This window comes from Perognathus longimembris, chromosome 11, assembly GCF_023159225.1.
Source record: "Perognathus longimembris pacificus isolate PPM17 chromosome 11, ASM2315922v1, whole genome shotgun sequence".
Taxonomy (NCBI): Eukaryota; Metazoa; Chordata; class Mammalia; order Rodentia; family Heteromyidae; genus Perognathus; species Perognathus longimembris.
The window spans coordinates 50,715,847-50,739,683 of NC_063171.1; the positions used below are offsets into that span (position 1 = coordinate 50,715,847).

A 23,837-nucleotide genomic window follows, 5' to 3' on the forward strand; every position below is an offset into this window, starting at 1 on the left:
TTTCCATTTTACATATGTAGAAAGTTGGTCTTAACAAGGGTAAGCAGCAAAAACAGCTCCTGAAACCAAGCAGGGCAGAACCCAGATCCTACAAAGCACATGACATGGCATGTTGAGAATAATTACAACAGTGGTATAACTCTTGTTTCTGTTACATGGAGTTCATTTCACTTGGCATCTTCTTATGTGGTCATATGGGTGTAGCTATTGGGGTATTTTGGTCTTCTACCATGACTAGGCTATTCTTGTACTAGCTATTCCCTATGAAGGACACCATGTGGTTTATGTTTTTTTGGGGTCTGGGTCACTTCACTTAGTATGATTTTTTTCCAAGTGCTTCCATTTCCTTACGAATGGGGCAATGTCATTCCTTCTGATGGAGGCATAGAATTCCATTGTGTATATGTTCCACATTTTCCTGATCCACTCGTCTACTGAGGGGCATCTAGGTTGGTTCCATGTTTTAGCGATGACAAGTTGTGCTGCGATGAACATAGTTGTGCTGGTGGCTTTAGTATGGTCTTGCTTGTAGATGCCCAAAAGTGGGGCTGCTGGGTCGTAGGGTAGCTCTATGTTTAGCCTTCTTAGTAACCTCCACACTGCTTTCCAGAGGGGTTGAACAAGTTTGCATTCCCACCAACAATGTAGTAGAGTTCCCTTTTGGGAACATCCTCTCCAGCATTTGTTAGCATTAGATTTCCTGATAATAGGCATTTCTCAATGTTATTTTGATTTGCATTTCTTTTATGGCCAATGATGTAATTATTCTCAACATGCCATGTGAACTCGTACTACTTTTTTTCTCTTTTCCCTTGTCTGTTTGTTTGACTGAGTGGTTTGTCTAGTTTTGTTTCTCTTGTAGTCCCTTCCTGTGGCTGTACCCTTGCTACCGCTGTATTACATGCAAGTACCCTGGATATTGTCTAGATGGGTAATAGAACTGTGGAAGGGCGAGGGAATGTCAAAATCAAGAGACAAAGAACAAAAAGACAAACCCTTCAAAAAGCAACACTTACAAAACCATTTGGTGTAAACCAACTACACAACTCTTGGGGGGGAGAGAGGAAGAGGGAGGGTGAGGGGGAATGAGGGAGGAGGTAACAAGTAGAAAAAGAAATGTACTCACTGCCTTTCATATGAACCTGTAACCCTTCTGTATCACACTTTGACAATGAAAAACATTATGCCAAATACAAAAAAAAAGCACATAACAAATAACTATCTCTGTTCAGTAGAATCCAAGTCTCCTGAGAAAGCCTGGGGGGTGGGAGGGGGAAGAATAGAAAGTATTCCTGTAAGTATGAGAGTCTGCTACCCAGTGCCACCTCCGAGGACATTACATCCTCAACATACCTACAAGGTGCACCAATTATCCCAACTTAAAACTGAGCAGGACTATGCACGGGGCAATATAGTGTAGACCATGATCTGAACTCGGCCTCCTGGATTTACATCATTGGGTGGTGCTGACTTAGAGCCAGACTGGCAGGATACAGGAATACAAGCCAGTTCCCTATGCAGTAAATAAGCAGAAATGATATTCTAACTCATCACCACCAAGCTCACCTGCACCCTAAGGACTGCTGCATTCCTCTGGCCAACCAACCTCCTCCTCTTGTAATGAAGATTCCAGACTTTCTCCACCTTCTTCAAACCTCCTCCCACTGCTTCTGGCCTTTTGCTCCACAAGCCCACAGCCAGGCTCCCCCTCCTCTCCATTTATCTTCTGCAAACTCCCATGCCTTGTGATCCACTAGGATTGGAGGAATCATGAATCAGAAATTTCCTGACTGCCTTTCTACCCTAGACAGACAGATCCCCTGCTTTTACATAGTTCTTGCCAGCCATAACCAAAGGACTGTCCTTTGTCTATGGAAAATTAATCTGTCTACCTGTGCACCATCTCCTATCTCCTGTGTTTACTGTACTGCCTCTGTGTGTCCCTCTCTTTGCTTCCGGGTAGGTACTGTCCCTGCCTCCTATGTATGCACTATCTTCTGTCCCTGTGTGTGTGCCATCCCTGCTTCCCACGTGTAACTTCCCAGCCTCTTATATGTGTGCCACTGCTGCCACCTCTGTGCACATCTCTGCCTCTTTTTGGTGCAAGCCTTTGATCACGAGCCAACTCCCAAGCACCTCTATAGAGCATTGGAAAATGAATGAGTAAATGGTGCTACTTTAAATAAATGTGTCCTGGTTATAACAACACAATGCAGACTTTGGAGTTCCCCATGGGTCTGGCTTCAAATCCTAGACCTGCTACGAGCTGGGTAAAAGGCAGGATACTTAGTTTCCTCACCTGAAAAGTTAAGAATCACACTTCTCAGAAGTGTTTTGAGGATTAGATGTCAACTGCCAAGGGCATAATCACTCTTGCTATTTCTTCAAGTTCCATAAATGCAAATATTCATGATTATTTTGAAAGCTTGCAGTTTTCACTCAGTAAAGTCTCCAAATCCGACAAGACAAACTTCTTAGTTTCTTTCTTAATATCTGCAAGTTGTCATTCTCTATGTGTGTGTGTCTCTCTCCTTTCCTCCCCTCCTCCCATCCCTCCCTTGTTCTCTCTCTCTTCCCCCCACTTCTCTCCTCCTCCTCCCTCCTTTTCCTCTTTTCTCTTGCCTCCTCTTCCTCTTCTTTCTCCTCTTCCCCTTTGACCTCCTCCCCTTCCTCCTCCTCCTCCTTTTCTACCTCTCTCTTATTCTCTCTATCTCTTCCTCTCTCTCTCTCTCTCTCTTCTCTCTCTCTCTCTCTCTCTCTCTCTCTCTCTCTCTCTCTCTCTCCCCCCTGGGGATTGGCCTGGCATTTGCTAGGCTGGAGCTCTACCACTTGACTCATGCCTCTAGTTCCTTTTTTTGCACTTCAGAATTAGGTGAGGTCTTGCCTTATGCCCAGAATGGCCTAAGATGTGACCTTACTTACATTTCCCCATGTCACTGGGTATGACAGGCACGAACCAATGTACCCAGTCATTGGTTGAGATGCAGATTTCACAAACTTCTTGTTTTGTTGTTTGTTTGTGCAGGCCTCCAGTCTTCATCTCCACCTTCCAACTAGCGAAGGTTACACAACATTGAATTGAGGCACTACATTCAGCCACTGTTCTGTTTGATGTACTGTTTTGACACAGAGAAAAGACAAGCACAACCGTGTGTTTTATTGTTTTATTATTTTATTTAGGCAGAATTCATTCTGAGAAGAGCACAGATTTTTAAAGAGGAAGTGATAACTATTGACATTTGCAGAAAATTTTCTGTATAGTTCTCTGAAATGTGTTGCTTTGAAAGATAATAATCATATGGATCTTTAAAGCTTATTGTATTGTTATAAAGCAGTACATTATTTTAGATCCTTTTAAAAATCTTATAAGTAAGAAATTGTACAAAGAGGTTACAATTTCCTAAGTCAGGTTATAAGTACAATGCTTCTTAATCAATGCCACCCCTCATCATTCCTTGTATTTTTGTAGTTTCCTAACCTCAGAAGCACATGGATTTTTGTTTGGATTTGTTTAATTGTGCCAGTACTGAGGCTTGATTTCAGGGCCTTGCACTCCTACTTGGGTGTTGTAGCTCATAGCTAGTGCTCTAATAGTTGAATCATTGCTCAATTTCTGGCTTTTTTGCTAGTTAATTTGAGATAGGAGTTGCTCAGATTTGTCTGCCCAGGATGGCTTTGAACCGCAATCCTCAGAGCTCAGCTTCCTGAGTAGATAGGATTACAGAAGTGAGCCACTAGTGTCTGTCATGGATTTGTTTTTAAAGAAGGAGCTGATTTATTCACACCACTGACTGTTTTCTTAAGAGCCAATTTAATATAGATGGATGTCACATCAATACATTTCTAAAGGTATTGATTATTTTGGAGGAAAAAAAATCTCATGAAATTAATCTCTTCTGGCTTGACAAGCTGATATGGGATCCTTTCATTTCTTTCGATGAAAATTATTCATTTTGAAGATGAGCCCCATTTAAGGATTTCTGTTTCAGTAAGAAACTTGAAAGTAGGATGGGAACACACCTGTAAAATGCATACCACATTGCTTCTGTGTCTGATATAATACTTAGGAGACCTGAGCTTGATTATTATATACTAATGTACTATGTTATTGATTGATTGGTCAAGGCAATGAATTATGATGTTCAAATTGCTGTTTGCCAGGCTTTTTTTAACCATCTTAGAAAACAAACTAACAGTTCAAGAAAGAGCTTTAAAATAAATGGGTGCCAAAAGGATATAATTCACCATCTAAGCAGTTCGGTTTAGAGGGAAAAAATATATTAACTTCATCCAGTCCTTGGGGCTTCGTAGCAATAAATATTGATTTGATATGAAAAATAGCTACCTACTGTAGTTAATAGTGTTAAGGACAGTTTACCTGTTAAAGGAGGGAAAATGTAACGAAATATGAGCTCCAGGGTTGTGCGGGTGAGCAGATCCATTGTGTGTTAATAGTTTTATTTATAAAACACCACTCTTCATTGATTTTTTCCCCCCTTGGGAAAGGAAAGGAGCTGAGAAAGCACTCCACACATGTTCTCAATGGCTTTCATCTCACCCCAACGCTGGTTTATTATTTTGAATAGGTTTTCATCAGTGCTGAGCTTTGAGGGGAGCGGTGTTTTATTTGCACATATCTAAAACACTCCCTTATCAACCCCCAACACCAAAATAACCACTTCTAGAGCTGCTGTCTTTCTCCCAACAGTGCCTCAGTACCGAACCCCATTTTCAGTGGACAGCAACCTATCCATGGTGTGGGTGGACTGGAGTGACTCCTTCCTCCTGAATGGCCGGCTCAAGGAGTATGTGTTAACAGACGGAGGACAGCGTGTGTACAGCGGCCTGGACACCATGCTCTACCTACCAAGGACATCAGACCAAAGTTAGTTCCTGCTGCTGGACACCAGTGGCTCACACCCTGTAATCCTAGCTACTCAGGAGGCTGAGATCAAAGGATCGTGTTTTGAAGCCAAACCTGGGCAGGAAAGCTCAGGAGACTCTTATCTCCAATTAACCACCAAAAATCTAGAAATGCATTGATGGCTCCAGTGATACAGTACTAGTCTTGAGCAACACAGGTAAAGGACAGTGGCCAGACACTAAGTTCAAGCCCCAGTACTGAAACCAAAAAAGAAGTTAGTTTCATGTCCCACTACTTAGTATGTAATGAGTTCTTTTCCCCAGCTTCATGCGATATAAAGCCTGAAAGGTGCACAGCAAATGCTTGTCATTAAAATGTCTTGGTTTAAGTGGCCACTTCTTGTGGAAAAATTATAGCTCAGAATGGAAATGTGCCTTCCTTCCCATTTGCTATTTGATGCACTGCAGTTTAAAGCAGGTCCCGGGGAGGGTTCTGCCTGCACAGCACTTATGTATCCTCAGGAAGAAACCAAACCACAATGCAGGCTGAAGTCACAACACCTCATCATTCAGACTCTTGTAGCTCTGACTTCCAAACAGCCTTACCAGACACTAACCACCTCCACCTCTTAAGGAATTCAATATAAGGACTTTCTTTGACCTCTCTTAGTAAACCAGTTCTTAAGCAAACAAAAAGTACTTGGTTAATGCCAGTGCCTCATACCTGTAATCCTAACTACTTAGGAGAAGCTGAGATCTGAGGATCACAGTTCAAAGCCAGCCCAGGCAGGAAAGTAAGTCTTGTGAGACTCTGATATTCAGTTAACCACCAAAAATCCAGAAGTGGAGGTGGGGCTCAAGTGGTAGAGTGCTATCCTTGAGCTACAAAGCAAGTTCAAGGCCCAGGACAGACATGCACACACACACACACACACACACACACACACACACACACACACACACACATGCGTGCACCATGCCACTACAAAGGACACGTTCTTTTTCCTCTCTAGGTGCATGTACTTTATCCTGTTGTCTTATTTTTAAATTGAATTAGGGAAATGCTTTCTGAGGTGTTAAATATTTTCTAGTAATCTGCATGGTCACAGGAGGATAGATATGGAATTATTTTAAGCACTCTGGACTTATAAGATAAATTCATATTTTCTGGTATACTTGGGAGCTGTTTGTTTTGGCTAAAAGATGGGGGTAAACAGTGAGGCCCAGAATTGTGCTTACTGTGCTTGAGACTTCATAAAATTTTTACAGTGACCTGGATGCACATATTCACTGTCACAGCTCTTGGTCATTTGGGCAGTTGGATATGAAGGGAAGATGGACTGACAGTTGGCAGAGATGGGTTCTACCTGACCAGGCCTCTAGCCATCTGTGTGACCTTGCAGGAGTCCCAGGTTCCTGGCTCTTGTCTTGAATGGGGGATTTAGATCCTGTGATTTCCAAGATGCTATTGAGCAAGAAATCTTTGCTCACTTAATGACCCAGATTCACAGCAATATAAACTTTGTTATTCTTTACTTGTGAAATGTTTCTCCTTTTCCTTTGCTGTGTAAGCTCCCATCTTTAACTGATGATTATCAGATATGCTCTTATCCCAAATTTAGCTCCTTCTCTGGGTAACTTTTTGATTTGAAATAAGTTCGTGTATTAGATGGAAGTCAGCTTTTGATCACAATACCAAATTCCTAAGACAATCAACTTACAACAAAGAGCAAAGGTCTGTTCTGACTCATAGTTTGGGGGTTCTGTCTATGATCTGTTGGCCCCCGTGGCTTTGGGCTTGTGGAACAATGCAGACAGGACCACACAGGAAAGCAAACTACTTACTTACCATATGACCAGGAAGCAAAAGGATGAGAAGGAGAATGGGAACCCTAGTCTCCTTCACAGGCATGTAGCCAATGATCTAAAGACCTCCCAGTGAGGACCATAAAGGATCCACTACTTTTTGACATCATAACATCAAGGCCAAGCTTTAAACACATGGACTTTCAGGGGACACTGGACATCCAAGCTATAACACTAGCCCAAACCCCACAACTTGCTCTTTACATCTATTTTCAGAATTGTCATGGTATCATATCTTGGTCTTTCAAATCTATATCTTGTCTAACTACTAGTGGTGAATGTCTGCACAATTTACCAGTTCTTCCTTTGTCTAGCCTTTGTTTTTCAGGTCACGTGTACCACAGAGGTAGGAACTGTTAAAACACCATTGATCCAATATGATACATCTACAGGAGTCGGTGAGCATTTAACTTGTCTCATATTTGGCATAGCACCTGCTATTGTTCCTTCAAGAAACACACCAATGTTTGTTTACCTACACTGTGCTAAGGTATCAGCACAGGCTTTATGGAATAAACTGTGTTGTATAAAATCTTCTTGTATCCGTGGAACTCTCATTAGGCAAGGGGTTAGGATTAGTATTTAAATGTCAAATTATTAAAATGTTAAGTATAGAAAATGTAGATAGAGAGAGCTGACTAAACTTCTCTCTTGACAAAAAATTTGTCTAAAACTTTTGTGCTTTTGTATAGAGAAAGGTAATTTAGAGAGAGGAAGTCAGGAAAAAGAGACAAGAGGAAGAAAACACAGAGCCAGCTCATCTGGCACTGATCCTGATAATGGTAGTCAGGGTTCAGAGCCTAAAATGGTGAATTTGGGAAATTTCTATCAGTATGCTTCATAAAAGATTATGACTTACTATTAATAAGCAATTTAGTTGAAGAGACAAAATTGCAACCTTTTAAGGAGCATCTTTTAAACTGCATTCTGTCCATAACCTTTGAATATATGATTGAATCATATATATGACATATATATGAAATATATTTTAAATATATATGAAATATGTACGTATATATGAAATCTATCCTTGCAAAGGATATATTAGAGAAATGACAAATCTTCTGTTCAAATGGAGGTGAGACTAACACTGTATGTTCTTTTCTAGTAATTAGTGCTATATATATAAAACTTATGTGCATATGTACTTTGTAGTTCTTGGGATTGAACACAAGGCTTGCTCCACCACTTGAGGGCTCCTTCCAGCTCTCTCATTCTATACTTTGACTTTGAGATAGGGTCTTACTAATTTTTCCTAGTCTGGCCTCAGATTTGCAACCATCCTGCCTTTACCTCCCAATGTAGCTAGATGAGTAACACCAGACCCAGTTTCATATGTACTTTTTTAAAAATAAGCATCTCTCAACAGTGCATGTTTTCTCTCATATGCAGAAAACAGATATAAGATACACTGGGACATGATAAATTATATAGGACTTTAGGCATTCACACACTTTGAGTCCAAAGGAGGACACCCTTAGGGAAGGAACGCAAAGGTGCAATGCCTCTGTGCCTATGATCATATAAAATAATATTTATTAGGCTGGGAATGTGGCTTAGTGGTAGAGTGCTTGCCTAGCATGCATGAAGCCCTGGGTTCGATTCCTCCACATCACAAACACAGAAAAACAAACAGAAATGGTGCTGTGGCTCAAGAGGTAGAGTGCTAGCCTTGAGCACAAAGAAGCCAGGGACAGTACTGTGGCACTGAGTCCAAGCCCCAGGACTGGTAAAAAAAATAAAAATGAATAAACAAACAAATAAATAAATAAATAAACTCTGGGGAATAGAACCAAGAAGGCTTTTTAATCATTCTTTTTCTTTTTTCTTCTTTTTTTGTCTTGTTTATTCATTTTTCTATCTTTGAGGTGGTATGCAGGGGCACAAAAAATGGAGGACTATAGGGTGAACAAAAGCATCAGTGCTCTTCAGTAAAAACTATGTTGAAAATGAACTTGTGGTAGGAATAGGAAGGAAAAGCTGGGAGAGAACAAGGAAAGGGGTGACACTGTCCAGAAAGAAATGTACGCATTACCTGACTTATGAAATGGTAACCCCTCCTGTATAGCACCTTTTGTCATAAAAATAATTATTTAAAAAAGAAAAGGAAACATGTCTCAAATTTTATGAATCACAAGTCAGCATACTGTTATGAGAAACAGCTTCAATAGGTAAAATTTGGTTCGGCGTCTAGATTTCACATATCTGGGCGCCACATAAAATCTCTCACAACAGCTAATTTATTCTTCCCACATAACCACTCTCATTTAATGACTGCAAAAGAGAGCGAAAGACCTCCTTTGGTATTCTTTTAGGAACTCTAATGTTGCCATAAGCAGATGGTGGAGGTGTGGTAGACACAAGAATTTATCCAGGGAACCTCTGAGAGCTTGTTGCTACGATGACCTGATGAATTTGGCTCAAGACTGTATGTTGCGATGGCTGTCTAATTTCCTGTGAATAAGATCAAACCAGTGCACGTCTGTATTGTGTAGCTTCTTCACAGACCTTAAGCAAAGACAATCAGAAGGTTGGGGTAGGTAGTAAGTATGTCACTATGTAACTCCTGCCCAGTGACTCTGACCCAGTGATTCAGGATCACATGCTGACCATTCTCACATCTCACAAGCAACAAGAGTTGCTTTCACATGGAGTGGACACTGGGATTTCCTCAGAGTTGAGGCCCAGCCACTAATGTTCCATATTCTGACTGTGAACTTCCCAACTAATGCACACACAGGTGCATCTCTTAAAGTGAAAGAGTACTTTGAAAAAACACTAAGATAAAAAAAAGAAGTCATATACTCTACCCTGATGTTTGAGCTCTTAACAAGAAGTGAGAACTCTCAAGGCAGTTCTTGAATATATATGGAGGTCTCATTGCTGAGCATTGGGCCATAACCCATGGCTCTGGTGTCTGAAGGCTGAGAACTCTGGGCACATGCAGAGGGAAGGAACTCTGAGGACTATGCCAATTCCAAGATGTTCCTGTCCAACTGGTATCTGTCATCTGTTTTAATTTTCATGATTTTACTTCTAAAACTTTCCTGTTCCACTGCTTCCTAGTGGGCCCTCCAGCCCGTCTGATCAGTTCCTGGAGGTCCTGCCCTGTGTCATGCACTAAGGAAGCTCAACCCTTCTCTCAAGTGGCCACAGTTGGCTTGTTTTGATCAAACAACACACACTGATTCCTAATGAAGGGACTTGCTGATGTTGGATTTGTATTCTGGCATGAAATGTTCATTTCAGAGATAGGAAATCCAGGCCTTATGTGAAGGAGGGGGTTAAACAAACCCATAGAAATGTTCTGGGGTAGAACTAAGGTTGGTAAAGGAATATCCTTCCTCTGTCAGTGTTTCACATTTGGGTTTAGTCATCATCTTTTTTTTTTTTTTTTTGCCAGTCCTGGGCCTTGAACTCAGGGCCATAACAATGTCCCTGGCTTCTTTTTGCTCAAGGCTAGCACTCTGCCACTTGAGCCACAGCGCCACCTCTGGCCATTTTCTATATATGTGGTGCTGGGGAATCAAACCCCAGCTTCATGTAAATGAGTCAAGCACTCTTGCCACTAGGCCATATTCCCAGCCCTAGTCATCATCTTTTCATGACATATTTCCACCCCAGTTCTGAACTCTTCTTAATCCTTGCCTGGACAATGTGAAGTACTAGCAAGCCCTTAATGCCCTTTAGAGGTTGGAAATAGGAAAGTGTGCCTAGTGCATGAGTAGGTACGTACTTGAGACTATGTCTTTCTGGCTTCTGACCCTAGACATGTGCTTTCAGCAGGCAGCTCTGTGTCTCACAGTGTACAGGTCCTTTGCCAGCCAGGAAGCAATGGACTCCAATCTCTAGGCTTCAGAGTTGATCCAGAAAGCAGTTCAGATGATCTCCAAGATCACCTCTTGATTGACAAGCTGCTTTGTATTATCCTATAATAACCCCCTCAAAGCCTTTCTCCTGGATGCCTCAACTCATCCAGCTTTCTCCACATTTGTAAGACTTGATAATGCACTACTGCCCATCTCTAGCTCTGGAAAGCTCACACTATAAGAACTTGTGTAGGGTTAACATTCATTTATGTCCGTCAGCCTTCCATCATAACAAAATTCCAGGGCAGATAAAGCAGAGAAGCTTTATCTTGACTAGCGGTTTCAGAGGTTCTAGTTCACAGTTGCCTGGGGTTTCTGTGTGTGGTTTTGGATCTTGGTGAACAGAGTAATAAGGTTGGAAATATATGATGGAGCAGAGCTGTTCAATAGCCAGGAAACAGAGGGGAAGGGCTCAGAAACAAGATAAACCTAGCAAAGTCAACTCCAGTGACCTACTTCCTATAACTAAGCCTGAACTCGAAATAGCACCTTAAACACTTTTTACTTATTAATGTACTAATTCACTGATGAGGTTACAGTACTCATGATCCAACCACTTCTCAGTAGCCCCATCTCTGAACATAGCTGTCCTGAGGGTCACACATGGGCCATTCCAGATCCAAATCATAGCACTCATTAAATATGATCTTTTATTAGCTTCATGTAAAGACAATCACTTTGACTTTTAACACATGAATCGAAATCAAGAGTAAGCAACCCCCTGACTAAAGGAATTTTTTCCATAAGGTGATGGTTTTTAACAGAGAAGCCGGGGGACAAGATCTATAAAACTGTACATTAATAGCCAAGTATCAGTGGCTCAGGAGGCTGAGATCTGAAGATCACAGTTTAAAGCCAGCCAGGGCAGAAATTCTTATCTCCAGTTAACCACTAAAAAGCCAGAAGTGGAGCTGTGGTTCAAGTGGTAGAGCACTAGCCTCGAGCACAAAAGCTCACATTCAGGCCCTGAGTTCAAGCCCCAGGCCCAGGACATACACACAAAAAAGCAAACCAAATACTAGGTTTTAGCACAAGCCATTAATATTCAGAGCATAGAATGGAATCCCGTATCTCAAAATACAGTTTGTACAAAACATCTCAGGAACAGGGCTATGGCAGCAAATGAACAAACCCTGGAGATCCATGACATTGAACTTATCTGTGACTCTAGCAGTCACCCTTAGGAGAGCCTGTTGTCAAGGAAGACGCACAAAGGTTAATTAAGGAACCCCAGGATTACTTTGGTAACTTCTTAAAAATTGCTGACTCTAACCATCATTCCCAGAGACTTACTGAGGCAATGGTGATTGGCAAGCAAAATGGCAATGCCAAGAATGCCAGTGAGGTCTTTGAAGGGCTGTCAGTTCCAGATTAAATCTCATAAATCCACTGAACCATTGGCCTAACCTGCACACAAATAGAACAAGCCCAGAGAAACATGCTGCTTTCAGCCCTTTTCTGTTTACAATAAAACAACAATGCCAGTGATCACAAAATTACCTTCGATAAAAAATAGTTTCCCTTTTCTTCACCTGGATTTTGCAGGCCTGGTGCTAACAACTCCTGGAGAAAAGAAGGGATCAGGGGGCAAAAGTACAAAGTTCTACAGTGAACTGTGGTTCATCGTCTTAATGGCCATGCTGGGTTTGATCTTGTTGGCCATATTTCTCTCCCTACTACTACAAAGAAAAATCCACAAGGAGCCATATGTCAGAGAGAGGCCCCCCCTGGTACCTCTTCAGAAGAGAATGTCTTCATTGAGTGCCTACCCACCAGGGGAAACTCATATGGTACGTATGGCCTTTTCTCCACCATGAGGTGACTTGTTTTCTTTCTTATCAATTCTAATGGCTTTGGGATGCAATATATCGGTTGTTTTTCTATATAAAACCATGTCATCCGCAAACCATGCATGCAGATGACATTTAATTTAACTTCTTCCTTTCCAATTTGATACTGTTTTTCCTCTTGCTTCTCTGCTCTTGTGAACATTTTTCCAGTATTATATTAGAATGATAGTGGTGGAAGTAGACGTCCTTGCTTTGTTCCAGATCTTTTCTTGAGGGAATGCCTTCCCCCTTTCCTCACATCCTGTAAAGTGAGCTGATAAATGTCCTTTACTAAATGGAGGTATATTTCTTGTATGGTTAATTTCTTCCACATGGTTATCATAAAGAGAGGTTCTGCTAAGGAACCCAGGCCCCTTTCCTGGTCCACAGAGACAAGACTAAATCATTATGAGACTTCTCGCACTAATAGTGGCAGTCCTAAGGCTGTGGGCCATGAAGGAGAACTTCTCTAGATCCCATCCATCAAGGGTAGGTGTAGGCAAGAGTTAGGACTATTGCCAGCTGTGTTCTTGGAGCTACTCAGCTCAGCTGGAAACTTACATCACTCCTGAAGCATGGCACAAGGGCAATTAGGTTTTTCTTGCAGTAGCTATAGTCTGAAGGTTTTAAGCTGGGTTGGGTCCTCTTTAGATACTGTGTGGCAGAGCACATTTATTGGTGGGGGCTAAGACCACTATTAGGTTAACTGCATTCCTGGAGCTGCAGGGTTTGCCTGGTCTTTTCCCAGCTCTGAATACATAGATACGGTAACACTTAGCTTTGTCCTACAAATCTTGATTCCAGTCCAACAATTGTGGTCTGGGGAAATCTTCCTCAATTTCCCAGAAGACTGGCATAGGGAAGTACCTTGATCTTGAAGCTGCAGGATCCTGAGGGAACTCTGCCCAGCCAAGCCTCAGCCTACACCTCCTGACAAGAATCAGCATCTGTCTTCTGCTCACATATCAAGATGACATCTAGCACATGCTGTTATTATAGTTTTTGAGTCCTGACAGAGGCCCAAAGGAAACTCCTTCCTTAGTGCAGGGGAATCACTTTTCAGGCCTTCTCTGATGGAGGGGAGTCACTTTTAGACCTCTTTGGGGCTAGGGAGTTAGTTTGTAGACCAGCCAAATTCCAAAACTATTTTTTTTAAAAATGCTTGGATTTTTCTTGCAGTTAGGACTACTAGTATTCTACAGCTGAGTTGCAGGCACATGCTTACTTATGCCAGCAGTATTGGGTTCCTGCATTGGCCAGGACTGTTGACTGTGACTTTGTTTTTTAAATTTTTCTAATGTAGACTGCTTGATTCTCTTTAGGGACTTAGGATTTCCATCACTTTGCTAGTTTTTAGAGTTCCCACTTCTCTTTTCTCACTCCCAGTACAGTTTTTCCTTTGCTATCCTGACTCCTCTGAGGCAGTCATGAGAAAGGGAAGTCTATTGAGCCATCTCGGTTGTAAATTCCTAAAACTATTTTAATGGTTTTCCTTTTTTTTTTCTCAGTTTGATTCTGTGGCTGATATATCTGATGTGTCCAGCAATGTCACTCTGAAAAGTTACACCATGCACTTTGAGGTACCAACGTGTGTTGCATGTATTCAGACTGAGAAGCAAGAACATTTCATTGCTTACACCAGCTAACCTAGAAACTTTGGAAGTTTAGAATAGCTAGAGTATCTCATAGCATATTCTAGGTCCTCATCAAGGAGTAACTTTGTCATGCTGTTATCTGATTTAATCTGGAGACCAGACTTCTATAATGAGAGGAAGATCAGAAAATAAGAAATGAAGGGGAAAATTAGTACTGTGAAGAATAAAATCCTATTTAGTGAGCAACCATGAGAAAACCTTGTTTGCTGTGTAGAGGGGTTGTTTTTAGGAGGCAGACTGTATACCAACATGTACGAGGTATGAAGAGATCATCTTGTAAATCATCCTCCAACCTCTTCATCCAACTGGTTGACAAGCATTTGCTCCACAGGGACAACAACATGAGCATCCTAAACCAAGAGCAGTGGCCATCGAATACCAATAGGAGATCATTATTTAATCCTTACCAAGAAACCTAGACATTAATATTCTAGGGGATTACAGCGGCTGAGTTCCGCAGAAGCCTCTGAAGTCATTCCCTTCATTGGCACTGTGCTAGCTGGAGTTCCATGCCATCTCTCAGGTCTATTTTCCATTTTCTTTAGATGTTAATCACGGATGGTAATTTCCTTTCCAGGGATTAGCTGACACCAAAATTCCCAGAACTGGGACCCCTGGGAGTATAAGGAGCAACCCGAGCATGTCTGTACTGCGTATTCCAAGTCAGAGCCAACTAAGCCAGTCCTATTCGCAGAGTTCTCTCCACCGCAGTGTCAGCCAGCTCATGGACATTCAAGACAAGAAAGTCTTGACTGATGAGTCACTGTGGGAAACCATCATGGGCCACAGCAGGGGTCTGGTGAGTTGATTCCCCCACCCAGAAGCCTTTGCTAAACAGTTGAGAAGCACTCTGCATCTTTCCAAGCACCTGCCCAATTATCTTGTAACCAACTTATTAGCCAATGGTACTGAAATTGTCAAGCATTCTTTTGTTACACATGAAACAGCAGAGCAGGACAGGCTATACTTTCTTCATTTGAAGAGGAAGGGTCAGAAAACATTGGCACTGAACTAACATAAGCCAGAAAATGCAAGTACCTGGTTCTCTTACAAAAGGGGGAGGAGGGGGAGGAATATTATCTCTTTCTTACTAGCCTATCTCTCAACAGATTAAAATGATTTCTTTTGTTCTTGGTCCTGGGACGTGAATTCAGTGTAGGTGCTGTCCTTGAATCTCTGGGCTCAAGGCAAGTGCGGCTCCACTTCCAGTTTTTTCTCAGAAGTTTATTGAAGATAAGTGTCTCATGGAATCTTCTGCCCCGGCTGGATTCAAACTGTGATCCTTAGATCTCAGCCTCCTAAGTAGCTAGGATTACAATTATGAGCAACCAGCGCCCAGCTAAAATGATTTTTAAAAAATCTTCAGGAAATTAGGATAAATAGTGGTGTTACTTACTATTATGAGTTTTATCTTTCATAATTTTATTTAAGTGGTATAAATAATTGATTCTTTAAAGGATCACTTTATTATCTTTAAAAGATACAATATTATCTTTGAGAGATAACCTTAGATAAGATTTTCTAATATTTGCTGTGACCCTTCTTGTGGGAAAGGGAACTAAAACCCTAGATTTTTACCAACCACTGAGCTTCATCTTGATGCTAGCTGTATAGATATCTGCCTGAAGATGATTCTAAGTAGATAACAAAGAGGTAAGTAAGACCTTAGCTACTGTTATGTCTTGAAGGCAGAATTATTCACCTCCATTTCTTTCAAAAATCTGCTTCTGTTTTTCTCATCTTTCTTCACTGATAAGTGAATGCCTCTTAAGAATCTTTCCATGAAAATGGCAAATGACAAAGGGAATCCTTTGACTCCTGGTTCCCTATCTCTCTCTCACACACACACACATACACACATACACACAAACACACATTTAATATAGTAATATACTCACAAATACCAGTGTGTTATATATTATTGCATCATATGCATTACATATGACTTAATAGTATATATTTAAAAATACGTATTTCTTTATAATTATTATAAAATAAATATTTATTTGTAGTATAGTAATATATATTAGTATAAAATATAAAGTATATTATACTATATACTTATATATAAGATAACATATTATATAATTATATATAATTTTATATTATATAATTATATCTACATAATCATATATAATATATAATCATTACATATAATTATTATGTAATGTATGTTATACATAATTATATATTATACATAATATACATATTATATACACATATATTATACAAATTATACATACTACAAAATATATAATTATATAACATATATGTATTAAATAATATTATTTATATATTAATATTATAATTATATAATATATGTTAAATATATTAAAATAATATCTAATATATATCAGTATATATCATATATTATGCCAGTATATTATATATCTAATTACATACAATGTATAATATATTTTTATATTTTATATTATACATTTTAATAGATATACTTATTACATATATTATACATAAATAATATATTATAGTTATCTATAATACATCTTATATTTATATATTGTATAATATATTATATAACATATAATATATGTAATGTATATGAATATACCATATATTAATATATAACATAAACATATTAATTATATTTTATTATTTTTAAACAGATAAATATTAAATATAAATATTATATAGATGTTAATATATAATGTATTCATATAGGGTATGTTATAGAATATAATAGTACATTATTTTTAATTATAAATATATTATATAGATTATATATATTTATGCAGTCCTTCATGCTTATTCAACATGATGAAACTTATAAACAATGGTACATAAATAATCTTTTTGAGGGGCCGGGATCTCCAAATATCATTTGATTCCAAAGCTTCTATTTCTGATTATTTCACTATGTTGTCTTTTTTCTTTGTTATGGTGTTAATTGACAGCATTCTTTGAATCAAAAGGCTTCAACATTTTTGAAGGTCCAATACGTGGCAAGTCACTCTATTATAAAATTTTAACAAAATTATGAACCTAGTAAATATACATGAAATACAGTAATGGAGAATGAAGCAGTAGGTAACAATAATTTGCATCAGCTTTTCCATTTATTCATCTCCTTCCAACTTTACAGATGAGAAAACTGAGGCTTGAAATGGTTAAGATATCAATATAAACTCAAATCACACTCTGGATTTGCTCATTTTCAATACGGTGATTTAAAGGATTGTCTTTAACCACACATTAGGGTTAAACATAGGCTATTAGGCTGTGAATACATATATAGTAAGTAATTCTTACACGCCTTAAGTATTGACGGTATCTCCCATAACCAATGGTGTTGACGGGCTTCCCTTTCAGTATGTGGATGAAGAGGACCTGATGAATGCCATCAAGGGCTTCAGCTCAGTGAGCAAAGAACGCACCACGTTCACGGACACCCACCTGTGAAGAATGGAGGCTTTCATGGCCTAACCCATGGATGCTGCTCATTCCTCTTGGATTGTCACTGACACCAGTGTTGAAAATAAGTTTCCCCATAGTACTCTGTAAAGAAATTAGAGCCATTTTCTGACAAAGATTTAAGAAGCAGCCTGAAATTACGGATAATAATTCCTGGAAAACATTGTTTTGTGCTATTTTGAGTATGATGAAGCGTGTAATGTTTGCTTGATTTTAGTGATAATACCATCAGTTAACGACTTACCAGTGGTAAATTGTGGGCATTCCCCAGCTGTTAGAATAAGCCAGTGGTTTGAGACTATATCCTAGTGTCTTAGGAAGGTGAGATTTGGAGGATGAAGCTTGGAAGCCAGTGCAGGTAGAAAAAGTCCATAAAACTCATCTCCAAAATGACCAGTATGAAGTCAGGCTAGAGGTATGACTCAAATGGTAGCCTGCCAGCCAAGCAAACCAAGTTATAAGCATAAGGCCTTGATTTCCAACTGTAATACAGGCTCCCTCAGGGAGGGAAAAAAATCACTCCTGAAATGTTTCTGGTTTGACAATGAGGCAGGTCTTGTGACAGGGCATGACAGCTGCTTCCTTCTGTCTGTCATTTCAGGGCAGACAGAACCCCAGAAGGAATGGTTCATCTGAGCTGCAAGTGAAACCTAATCTCAGGTCGTGCCAGGTCAGAAACACACAGCCTTGCAGATACACACTTGGCTACAGATTGCACTTAACTACACAGTTTGGGGTTAATCATTCACTAAGCCTCATGCATTTCCATTCTTTCATTCATCTATCTTTAGAAGATCTAAGGAATAACAGATAACTTACAAAAAAACTAGTTGTTTCAAAGGAAATACCTTCACATCCACTAATGCTGTTGTTTCACATATTTTATACAAAACTTTGAAATTCCAATCTGTGTTTTTCACAAAATTTTGTCAATTCATTGAATGCTAAGGACTTCTGACATTTTCATCTCAGCACAACTGTTCTACTCACAACAGTTAGCATTCATGGAAGTAAATTTTTATTTGTACTCCTTCTAGTTTTGAAATTCACATAAGCACAAAAGTATGCACATGTATGTGTGTATATATACATAATGTCTCATATTAATATGAACTATAACCCCTTCATTTTCAGATCTTATTACTTGTCCTAGAGTAAGAGTTGGCTACATAATTTTTAAGAGAATATCAACTGTATGAGTTTCATTATGTTTCCATACATGCCTATAATATAAATTGATCAAATGTTATTTGGCATTGTAGGGGTTTGAATTAAGGCCATACACTTGGCTAGAAGGTATTTTACCTCTTGGGCAATACCCCCAGACTATCAGAACCAATATCTATGATTCAAAAGTTCCTGTTTGGATGATGAAGCTATTAATAAAATCCTAAATCCTATGGCAATTTTTTCTCAAGTCATCAGCATAAATATTTAACTTTGTTCTTCTTAGAAAACAATGTAAGACTCTTAAGACTCTTTTTCTTTCTTTTTTCTTTCTTTTTTTTTTTGTAGGTTATAGGGCTGGAACTCTGGGCCTGGGCACTGTCCCTGAGCTCTTCAGCTCAAGGCTAGCACTCTACCACTTAAGCCCCGACTCCACTTCATTTTCAGGTGGTTAATAGTAGATAAAAGTCTCACAGACTTTCCTGCCAGGCTGGCTTTGAGCCACGATCCTCAGATCTCAGCCTTCTGAGTAGCTAGGATTATAGATGTGAGCCAGAATCACCCAGCACTCTTCATTAATTCTTAAAGGGTTTTAATCATTCTATGAAATATCTTGAAGTTTTCTCACATACTGTAAACTAACCTGACAGCATTTTGTGAATCTGTTTCTTGAGGGCACAGAGATTTCTGCAAAGCTGAGACAGCAATTTACAAAGTAAGGAATAAGTTCACTTTCTCTGGATGAAAACTATGAACTACACTGTATACCATAGTCCCACAGTCAGAGGGCTTTGAGAAGGTACCACAGCTACCCAGATCTGTGGGAGAGGAGTTCCTCAGACTAACTCCTAGACAAAACTTGTCAGCCATCAGTGTCAAAAACACAGACTAGTATTAAACTGTTCTGCATGTCACAACCACTATGAACAAGTCTGAAACACCGACAACAAATCATGTAGATTAGGCAGTGACTGCACAAATTACATCTTTTCTTGCCAAAAGTTTCCACTTTGTGAAATGGAAACACAGGGTTGGCTAGTTCTCTGGTCTTCATTTTCATTCGCTGATCCTGGATCAGTGAGTTGTCTAGAGCTAGGGCAAATGAGTCAAGTGAGTTCTGTTTGCAAGTGTAGAGGGAAGAAGTGGCATTTCCTAGTGATTTGCACCCACATCCACACTTCCGGTGAATTCACAAGACAGAGCTCATGATTGGTTTTGAACATCTTACTACTTTATTACTATATACTTTATAAACTTTAAAAATAGAGAGCAGTAGGGGTTTTACCTTCCTGTCCATATAATCATCTAGTTATTAAAATCAGTGGTCTCATTTGCATTTTGACCCTATCAATCAGAGTGGACAGGTGGTGTGGCTTCACCCCAAACAGCACCCCCTCCAATACTCCAAATCTTACTTGAATCCTAACATTCTGTTTTACTAGTTTAAGTGGCATTGCATGCCAAACTACAATAGACTACGTAGATCTACACAAACTTTGTAGCGCCACTGCAGTGATTTTAGTTCAAGAGTCGAGAGGGACTACGGCATCTGGATTTTAACATCTCACAGGTGTCACTAAGAAACTAAGCAACCTGGAAGAAATCCTGTACAGAAAGCAGTATGCTCTGAACAGGAAATGGCTTCTCACTTCCCCCTAACACAGCAAAAAATGATTGGTCTGCAAACTCTTAAATCTGTTCTACATTTCCTCTGACTAATGGCCTATCAACAGCCCAGGTAACACTCCCCCAGCATGTTTTGTCATTACTAGCATTAGCTATTTGTAAAGAGAACAGTTACGTTTTTAGAAGCCATAGTAATTATTGCTTACGGCTATAACTTCCAGTGAGTGGAGAATTTAAATAAAATTTTGCTGCAGTACCTTATACTGGTGTAATGTTCATGTTGGCCTTTATATAAAAATAATTCCACTGAAACAGCCTGTAAACATAGGCCAGTGAAATAACTCAGCGATAAGGAAACTCAATTACATTACATAGGAATGGTAATTTGTTCCCAATACACAAATACCATGAAAATTAATCTAAAAATTATTTAATAAACATGTAAATGTGAATCATTTCATTTAGTGCATATATAAAAAATACTCTTAGCATAAGCACTTAAGAAAATCAGATGTTGTGGATATGTTCTCAGTGTTTAAAATTAACTGTGGTACCTTTTTTCAAAATATAAGTCCTAACTATATAAGATTCAAACTGAAGACTGGGTTCTTTTATCCTGAGGGTCTCAGTGTTAGCATCTGTAAAATAAGAACAATTCCTACCAGTGTGCTATGATAAATACAGGATCTAGAATCAGCACAGAATGACTTGAACAACTCTGTGACATGAGAATTCTCATTTTTTATGAAAATGAAAATGTAGTGGAGACACACATCAACTACTTTTTTTCTAGTCACAACATCCTTAATGATGCAAGTATAATGAAAAAATTCAGGCAAGTGGGGCTGGGGATATAGCCTAGTGGCAAGAGTGCCTGCCTCAGATACACGAGGCCCTAGGTTCGAGTCCCCAGCACCACATATACAGAAAAAACGGCCAGAAGCGGCGCTGTGGCTCAAGTGGCAGAGTGCTAGCCTTGAGCGGGAAGAAGCCAGGGACAGTGCTCAGGCCCTGAGTCCAACGCCCAGGACTGGCCCCAAAAAAAAAAAAAAAAAATTCAGGCAAGTGATAATGTGCTCAAACTTATAAGGTACTTATAAGGTATGAACTCAAATCTCTGCTTTAATACCGATGTTTAAATTCCTGTACATGAAAGTAATGAGCAAGAGTAAACATGTACTATAATATAATCTATGGATTAGTTTGTCTTTTTTTTTTAGTCTCTTATTCCTAGTAAATATTCAATATTCCATTTTAATTTTCTTATTTGCTCATGGATGAAAATATGACAGTAGGGAAAATGAGTGATACGAATTAGAGTAAGGAAAATGGCCAAAATAGTCCTCTATGATTATAATTTGCCTAACTTCATTTATAACCCATTTTTATATTAAATTCTACCTCATTATTATAGAAAGAAAAAACAGAAACACATAACAGAAAGGTTATTTCAATATTCATAATTACAAACTCATTGCTTAATCATTTTTATTTGGTTTAATTGATAAATAAATACAAGAGAATTTTTGAAGACCATTGACAATATAGTAAACTTTAAAGAATTTCAGCTTCACTCACTTATACTTCTTGGAATGGGATATATACATTATTCATCAACAAATGCTTAATGTGGCTTAAATTTACATTCACCTTATTTTCAGAAACTTGAAAAACAATCTAATTAAATGAATGATATATGAAAATTTTTTCTTTCTCTGAGAAGTTAAAATCTTTTTTACAAGTTTAAACCTTTAATAAAAAATTTAGAATTAGAGTGCATAAGTATAACAAAATGGCCACATTTACATATTTTGATCACTAATAGTGAAAAAAAAATATGGTGGCTCCTAAAGCAAATGAAATAAGTTAGTAACTGAGATTTTTTTTCCCTTCTGGAGACTCAAAGTTTTGCCTTGATAACTATTTTACTTCAACTTTTAAACACAGTTGCTCCAACTTAGAAGAATGTTTTTATAGACTTTTAGCCTTGAATATTGGTTATACATGCTAAAATTTAAGAACTTCCAACAATGAGATTCAGAAAACGACCCACAATTAAAATAAAATAATCCTAAAGGTCTTACTACACACACTGGAATGTGTTATTCAACATCATTAGTGTTTCTGAATTACAATGTATTTTTTTTCACAAACATAGCACCTCATCAAATTCCTGGTAACTACACTGCAATCACAATAAGCGTTGGAAGCCTAAGTTCCACGAAGAATCACATGATTCACTGAAGAAAGCATTGCAAGACACGGCTCAGGCATAGGAAGATGAACAATAGTCAGTTCTCAGGCATATGAAGATTAGGAGTCAGTTCTCAGGGATAATGATCACAGGGGCACTGTCCAGTAAGACATGGAACTATGATGACAAATCAACAGTGAGGCGCTAAACACTCAAGTGTTTACTTTGCATTAAAGTGTTTCCTGCTTTAGACATGATCTCTTAGACACGCTTGTGAAACTAAAAAAAAAAAAAACAACCAAAATTACAAAATGTCAAGAGGTTATAATGGTTGTATCTCTTTATTTCAGGTAATTCTGCTAAAAAGATACTAAATGAAGTCCAATTTTAGTTCGTAAAATTTTAGTGTTAAAAAAAAATTCATGAAGTGTTTAGTTTTCTTCTAGATGTAATAAAACTCCTATTCATGTTGGTCAGTTTTCACAAGCTGTACTCCTGACCGGAGGAATCACTCTTCTTATGCCGAGGAGACGGAGTGGTCTTTGTAGGAGACGGGGATGCCGTACCGGGAGAGTCCGTTCCACCATCAGAAGTGCTCGGGGAGGACGCCAGATGAGGAGCTTTCTTTCTTCCGAGGAATCCGCCCCCTTCAAATCCTCCTCTCTTCCTTAGTTCCACTTTATTTTCATTATCATCTTCGGATAATCTTTTCTTGGACTCTGAAAAACCTTCCATTGTTTTATGCACTTCAGGTCCACTTTCTAATTCCTTCAGATTTTTCATTTCTGTTCCAGGAGACTTTCTCTCAGATACATTACATTCTCCTGTTGCCCCTTTCATATCAGCTTGTATTGGACCCAAGTTACCATTTTCAGGGACAGCTCTTTCCACATTTCTGTTCAGATTAATCGTCTGGAAGTCCCTGTAACTGTGAAAGCTCTCGGTCCTTCTGGCTCTGGCTAACAAAGGACTCTCTCTATAAGGCCTCACAGAGCCATAAGTAGCTGCTTCGTGAATGGTTTCATGGTGCTGGAGCTGGAGGCTGAAATACAGGTTTGAAGAATTACAGTTCAGGTCTCACTTGACTTTCTCTAGAACATATCCATTAGCTAAAACTATAGGTAAATAAAAGGTATATTATATCTACATTTCTTTCTATAAAATTATACTGATCAGATAGCCGATATATCTTTACCAATGTAAATAATGCCATACATACATATTCATTCAAAACACACTTTCAAGAGTTGAAAATAAACCAATAAGCAATCAATCTACTATTTATCCCTCTGTTCTTCAGTTTGCAATTTGTTAATATGCTAAAATAAAAGGCATACTC

The 23,837-nt window shown here is 38.9% G+C and overlaps 2 protein-coding genes across 3 annotated transcripts in view; one reads left to right on the top strand and one right to left on the bottom strand.

Moving 5' to 3' along the window:
• Ush2a (usherin) overlaps positions 1–17,499 on the top strand; it is a 618,626-nt gene extending 601,127 nt beyond the window's left edge. The window contains exons 67-71 of the mRNA XM_048356772.1: positions 4,709–4,885; positions 7,044–7,127; positions 12,144–12,388; positions 14,660–14,881; positions 17,410–17,499. Of these exons, the coding sequence (XP_048212729.1) occupies positions 4,709–4,885; positions 7,044–7,127; positions 12,144–12,388; positions 14,660–14,881; positions 17,410–17,499 (818 nt within the window). The remainder of the gene's footprint in view (positions 1–4,708; positions 4,886–7,043; positions 7,128–12,143; positions 12,389–14,659; positions 14,882–17,409) is intronic.
• Positions 17,500–21,775: 4,276 nt separating this feature from the next.
• Positions 21,776–23,837, bottom strand: part of Kctd3 (potassium channel tetramerization domain containing 3) — a 31,937-nt gene continuing 29,875 nt past the window's right edge. For both annotated transcript variants that reach the window (XM_048356855.1, XM_048356854.1), the window contains one exon: positions 21,776–23,540. In XM_048356855.1, coding sequence (XP_048212812.1) covers positions 22,979–23,540 — 562 coding nt within the window. In that variant the 3' untranslated portion in view covers positions 21,776–22,978. The remainder of the gene's footprint in view (positions 23,541–23,837) is intronic.